This window comes from Narcine bancroftii, chromosome 11 (assembly GCF_036971445.1).
Source record: "Narcine bancroftii isolate sNarBan1 chromosome 11, sNarBan1.hap1, whole genome shotgun sequence".
Classification (NCBI taxonomy): domain Eukaryota; kingdom Metazoa; phylum Chordata; class Chondrichthyes; order Torpediniformes; family Narcinidae; genus Narcine; species Narcine bancroftii.
This window is the reverse complement of record NC_091479.1, coordinates 17,051,850-17,070,362: the sequence shown is the minus strand read 5'-3', so window position 1 is coordinate 17,070,362 and position 18,513 is coordinate 17,051,850. Positions and strand designations below refer to the sequence as shown.

Here is an 18,513-nt window from a genome sequence, read left to right as displayed (position 1 = left end):
GAAGGTGCAACTGTGTCTGCATGTCTTGAGGAGACTGAAGTGGGCAAGGCTACCAGCCACCATTATGTCAACCTTCTACAGGAGCTCTAACAAGAGCGTCCTGGCCGGCTGCATCACAGTGTGGGTATGGTTGCTGCAGAGAAATGGATCGGAGATCAATCTGCAGGACCACAAGAGTGGCACTGGGGCCAATTCAAAAGTTCTTGGCATAAGAATTATCTGAAGATATTTAACACAAAAAAGTTCAAGGAAAAAGATATTAAAATGGATGATGTAAAAACATGTTGGAGAAACAAATTGTAGCATAAATAGAATCGACAAACAATGTTTCGGACTTGAGCCGTTCATCAAAGTATGGACAAAATGTGGGCAGGTGTCCAAACAAATCAGTGGAGGTGGGCAGGGGGAGGAGTGTGGTCTCACAGGGATAAGGGCCCACCAGCAAACAGGAACAAGGGAAGGTTGTGTTTGGAGAGCTAGAGGATAGGAAACAGAGGGATGGGGGAGAACACAAAGTGGTCTAGTAGACACCAGACAAGTCTATGTTAATGACATCCATTTAGTGCACAGATGGAAATTAAGGTGTTGTTCCTCCAATTTGAGCGGTCTTGTTTAGACAGTACGAGGCACCATGGGCAGACTTATCGGCTCGGGAGTGGAGCACAAAATTGAAATGGTTGGCCACTGGCGCGGAGAGAGCTAAGTGATCTCCCAGTCTGCGCTCAGTCTCTCCGAGGTAGAGGCCACAATGGGAGCACCGGATGCAGTAGATGTCTCCCGCAGATACTGAAATGTTGCTTCAGTATTGTGATTTTAGTGTCTGCAGTCTTTCAGGCTTTACCTATTAAAATGGATGAGAAAACTTGGACAACTTTTTTTGGTCTTGTGGGTGAACGATCGAGGAAGCTGGCAGCTTTCATTGTAACAGAATAGACTACATATAACCAGAAGGGTTAAAGAACAAGATGAAACATTACAGTGCAATGCACAAAAGTGATGGAGAAACTCAGTGGCATCCATAGAAAGCAAAGAATAGCCAACGTTTCGGGCCTGAGCTCTTAGTCAAGCAGGCAGTCGCCTGAATAAAAAAAGTGGGGAGGGGGCAGTGAAGGGGGCAAGAGAAAGTACACAGACCAACAGTGGGGTGGGGAGGTGATAAGATAGTTCTCTAAATGGAGAGGGAAGAAGTTGGAGAAAAGGAGACTGGGATAGGGAAAGAGACTTGAGGGAAGGGTTGTGGAGAAGTGGATGGTAATGCCGTCTGGTTACAGTATATTGGGTATGCTTCTCTAATTTGTGGATAGCTTTGGTTTTGGCAGTGAGTTACAAGATTAAACCAGCAACCACAAAGAAGGCCTATCACCCAGGGGGTCAAGATGAACAATTACTTTATTAACAAAAATTCACCTTCAAACTTTTTTTCAAGGCCCACTGGTTACTACGCAAATCTCTATAACAGTGTAAAACTAATAAATTCCCCACCTAAATGTAACATATGTAATTAAAGTCTAAGTTATATTTCCAACCAGCCCACAGAAAAACTTAGACACAAAACTTCGATCTCAACCGAAGCAAAGATCATAAACAAAATTCAGTTTGTTTCGAGAGAGCACAAAATTCGAAGTTGTCTTGTGTTGCTGCAGAGAGAGGAACCACTGATTTGGTCCGGAACCTTCCGGCTGCCTTCAGAATGTTCATCCCTTTTAAAATGCCCAACATTCTAAACTGTCCTCCAGACTATGACTCATGCTGTGGGCCTCCTTCCACTCCACAGCACCGCCAGTGGTGGTTTATCATCCAAGTCCAGAAATTTCTAGATCATTTTCTGCACATGCCCAGTCCGTCTCCCACTCTCTCAGCAGTCCACCTTCACCTTGGCTCTCTAAGGCAAACTGTCATTTTTCAACACAAAACCACACAACACATAGGCCAACACACAAGGAACTCTGCAACAAGTCCATCCGACAATGGACAGAGTGGGAATGGAGTGTGATGTTAAAACGGTTGGCCACTGTGAGGTCCCTGATAATGCAGCAAAGGTACCTAAGAAGCAATCTCCCAATCTGCATCCTGTCTCACCCGTGTAGAGGCCAAGAGAGCACAAGATGCAGTCGATGACCCCTGCGAATACACGAGCGTTGCTTCACTTGGCACAACTGGGGCTCCAAATGGTGGTGAGGGAGGAAGTGTGGGCACATTTAATATTTCTTATGGTCTCAGGGGGAGGTACCGAGGGGGGGGGGGTGATTAGTGGGAAAGAATGAGTGGACAAGGGAGTCCCAATGGGAGCGGTCCTTGCAGAAAGCAGAGAGTAGATGTGTCTGATGGTGGGATGATGGTGGCAGAATTGTGCATGTTTGACGTTGAGGCTGGTGGGGTGGTGGGTGAGGACAAGGGGAATCCTGTCCTTGTTGCATTTAGGGGCTGAGGGGGTCAGGGGAGATATGCGGGAAGTAGACATGTAGGCCAGGACAGAGTTGATGGCAGTCGAGGGGAAGTCATTTTTTTTTTTTAAGGACATGTCAGATGTTCTGGAATGCAAGACTTATCCAGGGAGCACGACATGAATTGAAAGGAATTTCACCCTTACAGGAAGCAGGTTTTGAAGGTGCAGTCAAGGAGTTGGTAGGTTTGTCGAAAATATCTGTGGAGCACGTCTCCCAAGATAGGAGGGATCATTGAAGCTTCATTCACACCCTACAAGTTCACATTCAACAAGTTGTATTATTACATCATTATTTCAATACCTATTCTTGATATCGATGGCTAAAAAATGCAGCAAACCATGCATCTAATTTGAAGTGAATATTATTTGGAGGATTGGGGTGGTAACCAAGTGAAAAAGGTGAGGAACCCATTGAATCCCTTCCTTTTTACTCGACAACCAGAATTCTTTATTAAAACAGTGGTTTGGTAGCATAAACAAGAGGCATCTTCTGCCCTCCTGCAAGCACTATTGGACTCTCCCTGGAGAGCAGGAGTTTCTCTTCCCACGAGTGTCAGCAGAATGGGCCGTAGGGCAGATCAGACATGTTAAAGTCAGTAACTCTTTTAATCAATGCTATGGGAACATGGAACCAAACTGAAGCCAGGATTTTTTAAAAAAATGTAAATAATGTGAGGTATTTTATTCAAACACCTCCCTTTTGACAAATTCAATCAGTTTACTTTGCAAGCCTCATGTAAGTTCACCTATTGCATTGCACAGTAATAAAGGTCAAATTCAGTAGTAGTTTGTATAACTTGCGAAAGAGTTTTTGTAATTGCAGAGGTTAATTGAATGCCTGATGTAGAATCTGCCCCAACAGTATTCTGATTTATGGCAGGTTAATTAGCAAGTTGGTTAACAAAATTCTAAATCACATTCCAAGTTAAGCCCCAATGTGAAACACAGTAGAGCAATAAACCCAAGGTCAAAAGGCATGATTAACAGAAGCACCTAAATGGTCATTGCTATTTAGATGGCTGTAGTTTCTGAACATGGAAGTTTATTTGGTCTCTGTTAAACATTATATTCACAGCTTGCATCATTTCATCTTGCCCTTTGTCCAGTGTTCCCCTTGCTCGTTGCAACTCCTCAGCAGCAGTTTGAAAGCTTTGATTTGCTTGGGGAGCATTAGAGGCAGATTTGCTCCCCTCGCCGGTCCAGAGGCCATTTGAAAGCAGCTCCATCCCACGAGCGCCCTAGATCGGCAATACACTGTTACAACTCCATGCGTACAATAACAGTTAAGCAGGAACATCTGCAGATGCTGGGGGGGGGGGGGGTTGTGACAAGTGCTGGGTCACACAACATCCACAGGAAATGATACCCAACATTTCTACCACCTTCCTGTTACCTATGACCTCTTACCTGTTACCTTGTGCTCCTGTTCCCTCCCCCAATGTTTTTTTTTTGCTCATACCTTGAAGGCCCAAAACATTGGATGCCGTGTGACCTGCTGAGTTTCTCCAGCACATTACAAGCTTAATCTTTGACAATTGCTTATCTGGTCTGCTTTCAAAGCACAATTCCTGCCTCGCTTTGAATCACTGGTAATTAACAAAAGTGCCAAGAAAACATTTGGGAGTTTTATAAATTTCACTTTAGTATAAATGTGAAAACTTCAACATCCATCAGATTAAGAATATTCACTTGGTGAAAACCAGAGACAACCATTATAACCAAAAGAGGATGTATACAGTGAAGGGGAGGGCATTGAGGAATGCAGAGGAACAGAGGGATCTTGGAATAATGGTTCAGCATTCCATGAAGGTGGATCCCCATGTAGAAAGGGTGGTGAAGAAGTCTTTAGGTATGCTGGCCTTTATAAATCATAGCATATAGGAGCTGGGAGGTGATGTTGAGACTGTTTAAGGCATTGGTGAGGTCAAGTTTGGAGTATTGTATGCAGTTCTGGTCCCCAAATTATAGAAAGGATATCAATAAGGTTGAGAAGATGCAAAGGTTTACGAAAATTTTGCCTGGATTGCAGTATCTTGAATACGGAGAAAGATTGAGCAGACTGGGACTTTATTCATCGGAGCGTAGAAGGTTGAGAGGGGATTTGATAGAGGTATTTAAAATTATTAAGGGAATAGATAAGAGTAGATGTGAGTAGGCTCTTTCCCCTGAGGGTAAGGGAGTTAAGGGTTGGGGGCAAATCTTTAGGAGTAACATAAAAGGAAGCTTCTTCACTCACGTGCGGCTGAGTGGAATTACCTTCCAGAAGAGGTAGTTGCGGCAGGGTCAATTCTGTCATTTAAGAGGTTAGATGAGTACATGGATATGGGGGGGGGGGTTGGAGGGTTATGGGCAAGGGAATGGGTAGGTGGAACTAGTGGAGTTTCACATAAATCGGTGTGGACTAGAAGGGCCGATATGGCCTGTTTCCGTATTGCAAATTGTTATATTTGAAATTACCCACCAAGTGGAAATGTTAGAAGATTGCACGGGGTGCAGCAAAGTTAAAAATGAAAGAAAACAGCTTGGAGATTAAGCCACATACAAACTCCAGCAAAAACTTGAGAATCTATGTGGCCACAGGAAGAGCTCACTCCATGGTGCGCTGCTTGATCTCCAAGCTATTCCAAGTCATGTGGCAGCTTTGTTCAAATCCATTAGCTGCTACAACACAAAATTTAGAACCAGGACAAAGACCTGACAAAGCAATGGTTGTGAAATTCCAATCATCTAAAATCAATGTTTGATAAAGAACAGAAAGAAAGTGTCCAATTAGAAGCCAGTGAGGAGACAGTTGCAAATGAGCAAACTGCATTGTGCAAGGTAAATTCTTGATCAGAGGCCGAGTTAACCCCCAATAAATTCCAAGATAGAAACCCCTTTTTAACGGGCGTTGATTCTGGTACAGAAATCAACTTCACACGCAAAAAAAGTCAATACATTTCATTATGCAAAGGTAAATTTGAAATATTTTATTTTAAACAGCTTTCAAGGTACATAAAAACACAGTATGTGAAAGGAATGCACAGGCTTTCAACATTTTCTGTAAACAGCAATGACAAACAGTCACACAGTTCAAAGGCAAAAAATGTCAGCAGATTTTTAATTCAAGACAACAATTACTGCTCAGTAAGAATCCATGAAGCTGAACTCAGCCCAGGCTGCCTAAAGAGTATCTAGGCAAGATGAACAAATTTTTGCTTACGCAAAAAAGACCACAAAAATTTGCGACTTTTACAGGTTGCTGCTATGGGTTTATACCTTCTTTCAATTGAGCAACGTTAAAGTGGAGAAAGGAAAGCAACATGCGTCTATTCCTCCTCAGATCGTGACTGATCAATGGAGTACACCATGAATAAGACACCAGGTTGGGCTGGAACGGAGGGATGGCCTGGTCTCACAATCTCAAAGCCCATGAAGCTGAATGTCCTCAAAAGAATGGCTGTCAAGGGGGAAAAAGATCCAACACTTCAGTTAAGACACAACTGCTAAAACAGAAAATCATATACAACAGTGAAATTAGTTATTTATTTTATTGAAGACCTACAGCGATGTTGGCCCACAAATCTGTGCCGCCCAATTAACCTACGCCCCTGGGGGACACGGGGAGAACATACAGACAGCGCAGGATTCGAACCCCGGTCTGGACCTGATCGCTGGTGTACTAACCGCTACGCCAACCGTGTTGCACTCCTCAAACTAAGACAACTCAAAATTAAAAACGAACATTCATTCTCTGAGGTGAGGCGGCCAAACTTAAAAGGGGAAAAGTTGAAATAAAAATTGACCAGGCTTGACAGAAAATTCAAAAATTGTTTAATCACCACGAGCTTGCTTTGGGATATTGTTACTTCTCAATGTTTATTGCAGAACAAATATAGAGAGCCCTTACCTCGATCTTCTCTGTTTTTGTTGAAGTAGACAAATACATACTCCACCTTCAGCTTCTCTTCAGCAAATTCTAACAGCACAGTTAACCTGGCCAAAACAAAAAAAGTTCTAAAGGAACTGAAAATTGTCAATCCGTCCCCTGAATAGCCAAGCAGCATAGAAACAACCTTCAACCAACTGAATCCATCACCATCACCTGTTTAACACATCCTACATTAATCTCAGTTGTATTCTCGCCCACATTCTCAACTCACCCAAATTTTACCCTTACATGAAGCATGTTACTGTGGCCAATTAACCTGCATATTTTTGGGATGTGGAGGATGCCAGAGCACCCAGAGAAACTCACTGAGTCACAGAAAAAAAAACACAGACTCGGGATCGAATCCAGAGGCCTGGCACAGTGAGGGAGCATTTCTATTAGCTGTGTTATTGTACTACCCTATAAAGTTAAAATAATCAATGCAATGAAAGAAACCGCGTTTACAGTTCGTCAAAATAGTCCATGGTACAAAAAAAAGAGAATCATGCAAAATCCATTATTAATTTTGAAGTATTTTATATTTGGTTGAGTCGCTCATTAAAAATGAGCAAGATTTGCAAAACTTGCCAATTATATTCAACTTGAAAGACAAAAAAAGAGGAAAGCAGCCAAAGCACAAAATGGAAAAGTTAAAATTAAACACTAGTTAATATTGGTACCATGTTTGAGCAAGGTCAGAAGATAAAATCCACTAAAATGCATTTTTAGTACTGTTTAGTTCTGATAATGGATACAAGGTAGATTGTCAAGCTTGTTCAATGCATTTGAAAAGATAATTTCAATACTACCCTGGAGAGGAAAATAGCCCCAGAGAATGAAGATATTAAAGCTATTTGGCAGCACCATATCTAGTCCAGTACTAATAAAAAGTAATTCCCAGGGTTAATTCAGGACATGATCACTGTCAAAAGCCTCAGGTATTCCAGATTGTTAATTTCTTAAAGTATTCAAGAAAAAGTGTTCAACAGCACATCTATTTTGCTTCCAAGAATTCCATTCTCGATATGAAACCAGTCAAACTTCTCCCAGGGCACACTTTGAAAACTTTGAAAGTTCAATCATGAAAAAATGTAAAATCAAGGACCCAACAGCAGCTTTCATACGACTCACCCTTCCTTGCTTCCTTCGGCCAAAATACCATCAGGAATCTCGACAAATAAACCATTGTTGGAGAAAAACGCATTCCATTTGGAGACTTTAGTGTCGGTTAACTTGTACTGAAAGCGGATGACATGTTGTTTTCCATTTGCTGGTAGTTCTTGTGTTACAGTTAGCTTCTCATCCTGCAAACAATTGGGGAAAAGTACTCTGAACAATGCTAACAATATCTCTCTCTGAACAAACTTGGCAGAAAATAACAAATGCTTCATCATGACTGGAGGCTGCAAATAAAATATTACTCAGCCTTTTAACAGCATAGCATTTTTAGCATATATAAGAGGTAACAGGGAAATGTGACAAGGATTCTTGCATTGGCACTGTTTGCTACTGCTATTAACGCCATGACTTCCTAATCACCTTTCTTTCCGAGTCCATTCATAATTTCCAGAATCCATGAGATTTTTTTGGCTCATTTCTTTCCAACATTCCAATATTGTTAGCCCCTATGTACAATATTAGCTTTTCTCCCAAATCACTGCACCGGCTTGTTCACCTTGAGAGTCAGGGGTCAAAATGCTGTCTATCAAGGAATTACCTTTTCACAGAATTACAAGATTTATAGCATGCAGCAAAAGTCAATCCCAGTGGGAGCATGACAGAAAATATTATAGGTACTAGGCAGATCAATTGAAGAGTTGTAGGGCAATTGTTCAAATGAGTCTGAAACATCACACAGGGAAACATTCCATTCAGTAGTTCAACTTTTGAAAGTCAAATATAATACGCCGACAAGCATTGGAATCGAGACACTTCAAAGTCAAAACAAAGGCAGAGAGAATCATTTCTAAATGACAGCTAAGGAAGAGTGTTAACAGGAATCTGATTTAATGTGAAATAAATGGAGTCAACAATTAGACGTCATCAGTTTTAATGGGACCTGATGCAGCAACAATGTGAACATACCTGGTCTTGCTACGAGGCACAATGTAGCGTTGACGTTAAGAGAAAATTGGAGCAGTAGTTAATAATATTCAAATAGAAAATGCTAATTATACAAGTTGGCTGCATTAGTCACTGGAGCCACTAATAGGTGGCTTGGGAATTTCTTGGCTATGGGATGGCCTACACTCAGGCCATCTACTTGGGCAATGAAAACATTTGCTTGCTCGATTTTCAAAGGTTTTTTTGTGTAATAAGTTTCTCAACTAAACTTACTATCACCGATTTCATCATTGCAAATTGCTTCTGGTATTTAATTATTCCTCTCAAGATGAAAAACCTTTCCCTTTCACTCCTTTGACTGGCTCCATTATCAACTGTTCAAACTTAACATCTCAAATTCTGAGGAAGTTCATCCCATCATTAACTGTTAACAGTGACATTGAGGTTCAAGGACTACCTAAAGAAAGCTCTTGGTGCCTGCCCCATTGACCACCGCCAGTGGGCTGATTTCGCCTCAAATCGTGCATCTTGGCGCCTCACCGTTCGGCGGGCAGCAACCTCCTTGGAAGAAGACCCCCGAGCCCACCTCACTGACAAAAGACAAAGGAGGAAAAACCCAACACCCAACCCCAACCATCCAATTTTCCCCTGCAACCGCTGCCTGTCCCGCATCGGACTTGTCAGCCACAAACGAGCCTGCAGCTGACGTGGACATTACCCCTCCATAAATCTTCGTCCGCGGAAGCCAAGCCAAAGAGAAAGAAAGAGCTACCTATAAATATCTGCTAATTTTGACTTTAAATTTCATGGGTAGAAATGGTCCGTCAATGTTTCCGTCTGGATCCTAAAGGGAAGGGGTGATATTAAGTACTGTGTATAGAAGTGCAAAGGAAGCTGAGGGAGGGTCTCACAGGTGAAAGGACAGATGTTGAGAGACATGTCGAGAGAGAAAGGAGGAGGTAAAAACAATAAATGCTGGAGGAACTCAGCTGACCTCACAGAAGGTAAAGCTATAGTCCAACGTTTCTGGCCTGAGCCTTTCTTCAAGGTATAAGCAAAAAGCAGGCAGGTATCTCAAGAAAGGCAGAGAAAGGTGGAAGAATGGGAGAGGGAGGAGTCCAGACCAACAAAGGTGTTAACTGGATGATAAGAGGAAAGGTGAGAACTGATTCGGACTCTGTGAAAGGAGACAGAGGGAAAAGGGGATAGAAAGAGAGAGAGAGAAAGGAGATAGGAATAAAGATGGGGGGGGGGGCGGGAAAACGACAGAAACAGCAGATGGGGTTTTACCTAAGATTAGAAAAATCAATGTTCATGTTATTAGATTTGAGGTTGTCCAGGAACAACATGTTGTCCTTCAACTGTTCATGTGGTCCCACTCTGACAATGGATGAAAAGACGTGTTGCAGCAATTGCTGAAGTATGAAAATTCAGCCATTCAGCCAGACAAGGCTGAAGCTTAGGCCCACAGATGTTCATCAATGCAGTCACACAATCTGTTTGGTCTCACCAATTAGATTGGCCAACGTGCCACGTCTCACCTGGAAGGTCTGCTTGTGGTTCTAGAAGGGAGAGAGGGGATGTAGGGTTAAGTTTTGCGTTTTCTGCAGTTACAGAGGAAATTAAAAAATGTAATTCAGAATGATGTGTAAGATGTGGAGACCGAGGACCAGAAGGATTTGTGGGGTGACTCTGTTCCTATTCTTCTTGGGGAGGTAAAGTAAAGGTGGAAGTACAAGAAATAGAGACGTAGGTGCTGGCTCTATCAACAATACCTGTCACCACTTCTCACAAAACCTGTCCTATATATCCATCCCTCCCCTAGCTCTTTCTTCGTTTATATACATAATGTACTCCTTCCTTTAAGTCTTGATAACAGTCCAGACATGAACATTTGACTAACCCATAGATCATGTCTGACCCACTGATTTCCTTCAGCAATTCGTTGTAATGACTTACTAAACATTATAGTTCAGAACATTTAAACAAGATTTCAGATCAAAAGCCTTTTAGTTTAAAAATGCACAATTAAAGGGTCTAGATATTTCCATGACATCATTAGCTAGTGTATGCAACTTCAGATCCCCATCTCATTGCAAACACAGCTTTTGATACTTTGGATCAAGAGGAGATCTGCTTTATGAATATTTATAAAATAAGACTGGAACACAATTCAAGAAAAATCTGACATTTGGCTGCAAGCACACTATTCATGCTGCTTATTTGAAGACGCTATAATGCTATGATTCGCATTAGTGTACTTTTGAAGTCTTTACTGCTCCCACTGTCAGAACAAAATCCATTTACATTTCACACATCTTGAGGTTTTAAATGACATGGAAGTATTCAACATACACCGCACTTTACCAAAGCAGCACCTGATTTTAAAGAAATCTTATGTGGAGAAAATAGACTGACCGCATGCAAGAGAGCTGCAAGAGTGTGATCCCTTCCATTCCCTCGCCCACCCGGGATCTTCACTGATGGGTGAGGGGCATCAGGAGCACCACAGAGGCCCTGGACCAAGGTGCCTGCAATATTGTTGCTGAGAGGTACCACACAAAGGATTACTGCAACAAGCAAAAAAAAGTGTTAAGAATGTACATTTTTAAACAATTAGATGTCACCCATACCAATGTTCGTGCAGAAAACCAACTACCTACAAACTTTCTGACCATTTGTATTATTGGTAACTCAGAGCATGTTTAACTAAAGTTAAAAATACTGAGCAAAACTCTAACACAAAAACAGCCTAATAAAAAATTCAAATATAAATATTATGCAATTATCTTAATTCAGTTATATTATAGCAATCATCTTAGTGCAATTGGCATTAGAGATATTAATAAAAGGTCAGCCTTTAATTGGCAAGAACAACTATATATCATATTGAAATTGTGGAATAATAGATGACAAAATGGCTACTCCCTATAAGAGTTAAGATCTACTTTAAATAAGTCCTTTCTTAAAACTTCAACGCACATGTACCAAATTAGTATGAAAGAAATGTCACGAATAGGCAATTATAGATCAGCTCTTTGAGTGGTGCCACATTAACAACCTTGCATTCAATGAGCAAGGAAACTATTGTGGATTTCAGGACCCTGACCTCATCGAGGGCGCGGTAGTGGAAAGGGTTAAGAACTTTAAAATCCTGAAGATCTGTCTTGGAGCCTCCACATTGATGCAGTCACGAGGAAGGCCTGTCAATGGCTAACATTTTGTGAGGTGTTTGAGGAGATTCGGTCGGTCACCAAAGACCCTCAAAAACTCCTACATTCTGGCTGGTTGCATCACTGTGTGGTATGGAGGTGCCAAATCTCAGCACAAGAAAAAAATCAAGGGTTGTGAACTTGCCGGAGACATCACAGGCACCAGACTTCACTCCTTCAAGGATCAACATGAGGCGGTATCTTAAAAAATCAATCTCTATCCTCAAACACCCCCCCCCCAACCACACACCTCTTCACTCTGCTACCATCGGGGAGGTGATACCGGAGCCTAAAAACAAGCACTCAGTGGCACAAGGACGGCTTCTTCCCCACTGCCATCAGATTCTGGAATGATCAATGAACCAAAGACACGGCCTTACTTTTCATGAACAACTATTTATATTGCTTTTATATATTATATTATTGTTGTTAGATGGTTCACAATATGAATGTTTGCCCTACGATGCTGCCACATGACAATAAATTCTGATTCTGAATTATACCTTTCCAAAGCACCAAATCTTGTGCTCCATGCAAGCAAGCTTTGAAGCTTTGCTAAAATATATATTTTTTTAATACTGACACTATTTTTCCCCAGGCAACTAAAATGGGACAAAAAAACTAAATTTACTAATAAATGCACTTCTAAAATACTCCAGCAATTGGTAAAAGCTATCCCATCCTGAAAATGACAAGATAACCTGCAAGTCAAGGAGCAGAAAGAATTCACATTTGTCTTTTTTCAAACATGCAGGCAACCTGGGTGAATGGCAAACAACAATTATAAATTTGCAAAATTGTGGTCAACAAGGCAAGCAGTCCTTTTTTGTGGTGAGAGATGAGCAAGAATTGATGTTAAGAGAGACCTGGGTGTCCTTGTACATGCTATTGAATGCAGCTGCAAGCAGAAGAGAATGTGACTGAGGTCACACGCATCACAGTATGTTATGGGAACTACTCTTCCCAAGACTGCGAGAAACTGCAGCGAGAACATAGAACATGACAGCACACACCCCTTGATGTTGTGCCGACCTTTATATTCCTTAAAAAAATACTAAACCCCTCCTAACCCGTAACCTATTTTTCTTCCATCCATGTGCTATGAGTCTCTTAAAACACCCCTAATGGTTAGCCTCCACCACCATCTTGCTGAGCATTGGCGCACCTCAGGCCTGTGCTGCGCTCAGCCCGCCCCTGTTCACGCTACTGACCCACGACTGCATCACCAGATCCACCTCCAAAAGGGTTATCAAGTTTGCAGATGACAAAACAGTAGCAAGTCTCAACAACAAGGAGCCGCACAAGATGTGGAAAATCTTGTGAAATGGCTTGAGAGTAAACAACCCAATTCTAAACGAGGACAAGACAAAGGAGATGATCATGGAGTTCAGGAGGATTACACATCAACAACTCTGTAGTAGAGTGGAGAGCACCAAGCCCCTGAATTTTACTTAGTGATGTATCGTTAACACATAACATCTCCTCACTTATCAGGAAGGTGCAACAGTGACTGTATTTCCTGAGAAGACTGAAGCAGGCAAGGCTACTGGCCACCACGTCAATCTTCTATAGGAGCTCTATCAAAAGCTCTGAGTGTGGTACCGTCTGCTGCAGAGAAATGGATCAGAGGTCAAGCCACAGGACCCTAAGCAGAAAGGATCACTGGAATCAGCCCCCAACCATCGACGTGATCTACCATCATCCTTGTCTGAAGAGGGCGCACAAAATCATTGAGGACCCCCTTCCACCCTGCACACAGCATCTTTAAATCTTTCAGCTGCTCCCCGGAATGGAAGAGGAGTATCAAAGCCAGCACCACCAGGCCGAGGAACAGCTTCTTCTCACAGGCAGTGATTGCTGAACGACCAGAGGAACTGCTCACATTAACCATCCGAGACCCGTTTGTACAAAACATTTATTTTTTTATAGATATACTTGTCCTGTATATGTATTATTTGCCTGTATGTGTGTTATGTCTGGTTGTGTCTGCGTGTTCTTTGCACCAAGGAGTGGAGAACGCTGTTGTACTTGTAAATCAGATGACAATAAATTTGACTCGACCATCCCTGGCAAGACATTCCAGGCACCCACAGCTCATTACCCCTTGATATCTCTGCTAAAGCCTCCCTCCATTCACTATGTAAACAAATCCTGTCATGTTTTATATTCCTGCCCTGCAAAAAAGGCACCAGCTGTCCACCATATCTGTCTTGTGGGCCTCTCATCCTTCTAGGCTCCAAAAAAAAAGTCCCAGTTCTGCTGACCTTTCCTAGTGCAATGATTACTCCCTTCCTATTTCTGACTTCCATTCACAATGCTCCAGTAGACACTCCCTCCCTCCCTTTCTATAGCTGTGATACTATCCCTGACCAGTAATCCTACTTCCCATCCTATTCCTTTCAAGACACCTAAATCCATGGAGCAGCATCAGCCACTCCTACCCTTCCTCCAGCCAAGTCTTTGTATTAGCCACAACATCATAGTGATCCATAGTCTTTCATCCCTTTAATCCTAATACTCCTCGCGTTGAAATAGACATTTCAAACCCTCTAACTGTTTTGTCTCAATCACCATAGCTTTCCTGTTCTCCCCACTTCCCTTCTGAGCCGAGGGGCCAGTCTCTGGGTCAGAGATGTGACCATATAACCATATACAGCACAGAACAGGCCAGTTTGGCCCTACTAGTCCATGCAGGAACAAATCCCCACCCCACTAGTCCCACTGACCAGCACCTGGTCCATACCCCTCCAATCCTCTCCCCTCCATGTAATTATCCAGTCTTTCCTTAAATGTAAATAACGTTCCTGCTTCAACCACCTTGGTTATGGTTATATAGTCAGTATATTTGCACAGTACACCTGGAATCACTCTTGGAAGGAATCCCTCTGTGCCTGAATAGACAGGTAACAGCTATGGCAAGCTGCAGAACCCTTGCTGAATCACTGTATGTCCTTGTACATGCAAAGAAATATTGGAGCAGCTGAACAAGCACAACTCAATAAATTAGTTTCTTTCAATATCATGCAAATTTGAATGGCTTCAGTGGCAAATAAAAACCCTTGCAATAAATTTTACTGCAATCCACATGTACAATTAGATAAATATTGACTTGAATATCCAACTGCTGGGACCCTAGCACAAGAATTTGGAGTAAGATAGTCAATCACCTTAAGAACAATTAAAAAGCAGCATTCAATGTGTGCTTTGTCAGGAGTATGTGTGAAGCAGAGATTAGATCCTACTTAAGCCCTTTGTAATTGTGCTGGAAGCTTTTCAATGGTCTTCAGTAGCAATATGCAATTATTTACATGCTAGCCAAATAATAACCATCTTTGTTTGCACAATGTAGGGAATCCTTTAGCTTTTAGAACTGCTTCACTCAGGTTGATGGGGTAGTTAAAAAGGCTTATGCTATTCTGGCCTTCATTAGTTGGGAGATTGCATTCAAGAGTCGTGATGTAATGATGCAGCTCTACAAAACTCTGGTTAGCCTACACTTTGGGAATATTATGTTCTGTTCTGGCCGCCTCATTACAGGAATGATAAGGAAGCTATGAGAGGGTGCAGATATTTACCAGGATGATGCCTTGATTGGAATAAAGCTAGAGCTTTACTCTTTGGAGCGAAGGACAGGAAGATTCTTCAAGGTTCTGAGAGGCATGGGTAGGGTGGACATCCAGGATCTTTTTCCCCCAGGTGAGAGTAGCAAGCACCAGAGGGCATCTTACACAAGGGATGAAAATTTATGGGAAACGTAAGAAGTAAGTTTTTTTATTTACACAGAACAGTGGGGCTTGAAATGCATTGGGTGGGGGTGGAGGCTGGTACAATAAGGACTTTTTAAAATGTAAGACCCCCCCCCCCAAGACATGTATGCAGGAAAAATAGAGGGTTATGGGTGTAAGGGGAGGTTTAGTGTGTTGAGTAGATTTCTGTTGATTGACACAGCATCATGGGCCGAGGGGCCTGTACTGTGCTGTAATTTCTATGTTTAATTTCTTACTGATAAAGAAACCTAGGTGGTTCTCAAAGACAAGACCGCAAAGCAATCCTAATTTTAACACTGGTATTTTGCAAAGAAAGCACTGCACATTTCAGATCTAGTGGGCTATATGAAGTCTTGCAAAACAATTTTATTTGAAAAAGTAAAATCAAATTGGTTCAACCTTGTACAATCAAGCAGCATTTGAATGTTAAATACCACAATCTCAAATTATTGCTGCAATTTTCAGCTATTACATGTCATTAATAAAACAAGAAAATTATAACAATTGAACTCAGACATGGAATTCATATGTTGTGATGTTATATTTTTATTGGCAAAAGAGTGTATTTAAAGTGTGACAAGGTCAATGAAATGTAGTTAGTTAAGGCAAAATATTTGATATTTTTCTCTGCCTCTTGTATTTATTAACTTAATCTTCCTTTAGTGTTAATTATACTAACATGTTACTAACATGTTGTTAACATGTCAGGTATCTGGGAATCTGCATCTGTACATTGTACTAATGTATGACATCCCTCATTTATTATTCAGCCCTACTCAATGAATTATACTTTAATCTTTGGCCTACTGTTACTTTATTCAAATGTTTGGTCTTTAACCCAGATTATATCCCTCCAATAGGTAATCAACATTAAATTTTTTGGATGTTAGCTGTCTTCCCATTCATCATCCAACTCTGGCACCTCCAATAGATTGTGATCCCATGGGTCTCTCTTTCCTATGCAGTGTTTTCACACATGCCAATTTTTTCCAGACAGGCTTCTGACTTCATTATTGTACAGAAAGGAATTTATTAATTTTATATTTTTAAAAAATACATACAAACATGGTAACAGGCCCTTTTGGCCCACACTGGCCAATTACACCCAAATGACCTACAAACTCTGGTACATTTCTGAACGGTGGGAGGAAACCGGAGCCCTCAAGGAAAATCCACTCAGACACAGGGAGAACAAACAAATTCCTCAGACAGCGCAGGATTAAAACCTTTCTTGCTTCTCCTCCCAACAAAAACTCTTCCCTCTATTGGACCACCCAGGTGGAACCAACCCCCATCCCCCCTGAATCCATCCCATCCCACTTCTTCTCCAAATCCCACCTCTCTGACCTGGTTCCCCCACCAACCCACCACTCCCCGACCCCTTCCTCCCCCCTCACTGACCTGGTCCGCCCCCAATGACCTCACCTCCCCCACCCTACCGACACCCTCACCCCTTCCCACGCACCAACCCCCTCCTCCCTCGCCCCCACCGATACCTCCTCCCACTGACCATTCTGTCCCTACAACCCCCTCCCCCTGACTGCCTCCTCCTCTCCCCCCGACCATACTACCCCCAACAACACCGTCACCCCTCCCCTTCTACCTTATCTTCTCCCCCACCTCACGACTGACCACTCTGCCACCCCGACCTCCTCCTCTCCACCGACCACTCGGCACCCATGACCCCCTCTTCCCCTCTCCTCCCCCGCCCTCAACTGACCACCCTCCCTCACCCCCTCTCCAGACTCCCTCCTCTCCTCTGAACACTCCTCCCCCCCCCACCGACCCCCTCCTCTTCACCAACCCCTCCTCCCTCGCCCCCCACCGACCCCCCTTCCCTCCCTCGTTCCCCCCCCACACGACCCCTCCTCCCCCCCATGGCCCCTCCTTCCCCTCCACGACCCCCTCCTCCCCCACGACTCCTTCTCCCCATTACACCCTCCTCCCCTCCTTCGCCCCACGACCCCCTCCTCCCCCCACGACCCCCTCCTCCCCCCCACGACCCCCTCCTCCCCCCCACGACCCTCTCCTCCCCCCACGACCCCCTCCTCCCCCCACGACCCCCTCCTCCCCCCCACGACCCCCTCTCCCCCCCACGACCCTCTCCTCCCCCCCACGACCCTCTCCTCCCCCCACGACCCCCTCCTCCCCCCACGACCCCCTCCTCCCCCACGACCCCTCTCCTCCCCCCCACGACCCCCTCCTCCCCCCACGACCCCCTCCTCCCCCCCCACGACCCCCCTCCTCCCCCCCACGACCCCTCTCCTCCCCCTACGACCCTCTCCTCCCCCTACGACCCTCTCCTCCCCCACGACCCCCTCCTCCCCCCCACGACCCCTCTCCTCCCCCCCACGACCCCCTCCTCCCCCCCACGACCCCCTCCTCCCCCCACGACCCTCTCCTCCCCCCCACGACCCTCTCCTCCCCCCACGACCCCCTCCTCCCCCCTACGACCCCCTCTCCTCCCCCCCACGACCCCCTCCTCCCCCCCACGACCCCTCTCCTCCCCCCACGACCCCCTCCTCCCCCCCACGACCCCCCTCCTCCCCCCACGACCCTCTCCTCCCCCCCACGACCCTCTCCTCCTCCCCCCCTACGACCCCCTCCTCCCCCCACGACCCCCCTCCTCCCCCCGAACCTCTCCTCCCCCCATGACCCCCTCCTCCCCCCCACGACCCCTCTCCTCCCCCCTACGACCCTCTCCTCCCCCCCACGATCCCCTCCTTCCCCCCACGACCCCCCTCCTCCCCCCCCACGACCCTCTCCTCCCCCCCACGACCCTCTCCTCCCCCCCACGACCCCCTCCTCCCCCCCCACGACCCTCTCCTCCCCCCCCACGACCCTCTCCTCCCCCCCACGACCCCTCTCCTCCCCCCTCCTCCCCCCCCGACCCTCTCCTCCCCCGACCCTCTCCTCCCCCCCACGACCCTCTCCTCCCCCCCCCACGATCCCTCTCCTCCCCCCCCACGACCCTCTCCTCCCCCCTACGACCCTCTCCTCCCCCCCACGATCCCCTCCTCCCCCCCCACGACCCCTCTCCTCCCCCCTCCTCCCCCCCCGACCCTCTCCTCCCCCGACCCTCTCCTCCCCCCACGACCCCCCTCCTCCCCCCCA

At 44.7% G+C, this 18,513-nt stretch overlaps 1 protein-coding gene across 1 annotated transcript; it reads right to left on the bottom strand.

The window, feature by feature from the left end:
- Window positions 1–5,400: 5,400 nt before the first annotated feature.
- On the bottom strand, window positions 5,401–17,080 carry LOC138745190 (ornithine decarboxylase antizyme 2-like). Its single transcript, XM_069902248.1, has 8 exons — window positions 17,032–17,080; window positions 14,708–14,764; window positions 13,313–13,489; window positions 10,839–10,990; window positions 9,962–9,982; window positions 7,488–7,660; window positions 6,336–6,421; window positions 5,401–5,885 (listed from the first exon to the last, which is right to left on the bottom strand). Exons 1-8 carry the CDS (start codon window positions 17,078–17,080, stop codon window positions 5,755–5,757), a joined length of 846 nt encoding a protein of 281 aa, XP_069758349.1. The 3' UTR covers window positions 5,401–5,754.
- Between the last annotated feature and the right edge of the window lie 1,433 nt (window positions 17,081–18,513).

What these genes read in the sequence shown, in the direction of transcription:
- LOC138745190 (XM_069902248.1), bottom strand. Translation starts at nt 17,080, where the DNA reads ATGGGTGCCGAGTGGTCGGTGGAGAGGAGGAGGTCGGGGTGGCAGAGT. An exon ending in TTGCAGCTCTCTTGCATGCG is followed by an intron (nt 9,983 to 10,838) that starts GTCAGTCTATTT and finishes TCTCCCTTCTAG; the next exon opens with AACCACAAGCAGACCTTCCA. An exon ending in ACCACAAGCAGACCTTCCAG is followed by an intron (nt 7,661 to 9,961) that starts GTGAGACGTGGC and finishes AATTGTTTGCAG; the next exon opens with GATGAGAAGCTAACTGTAAC.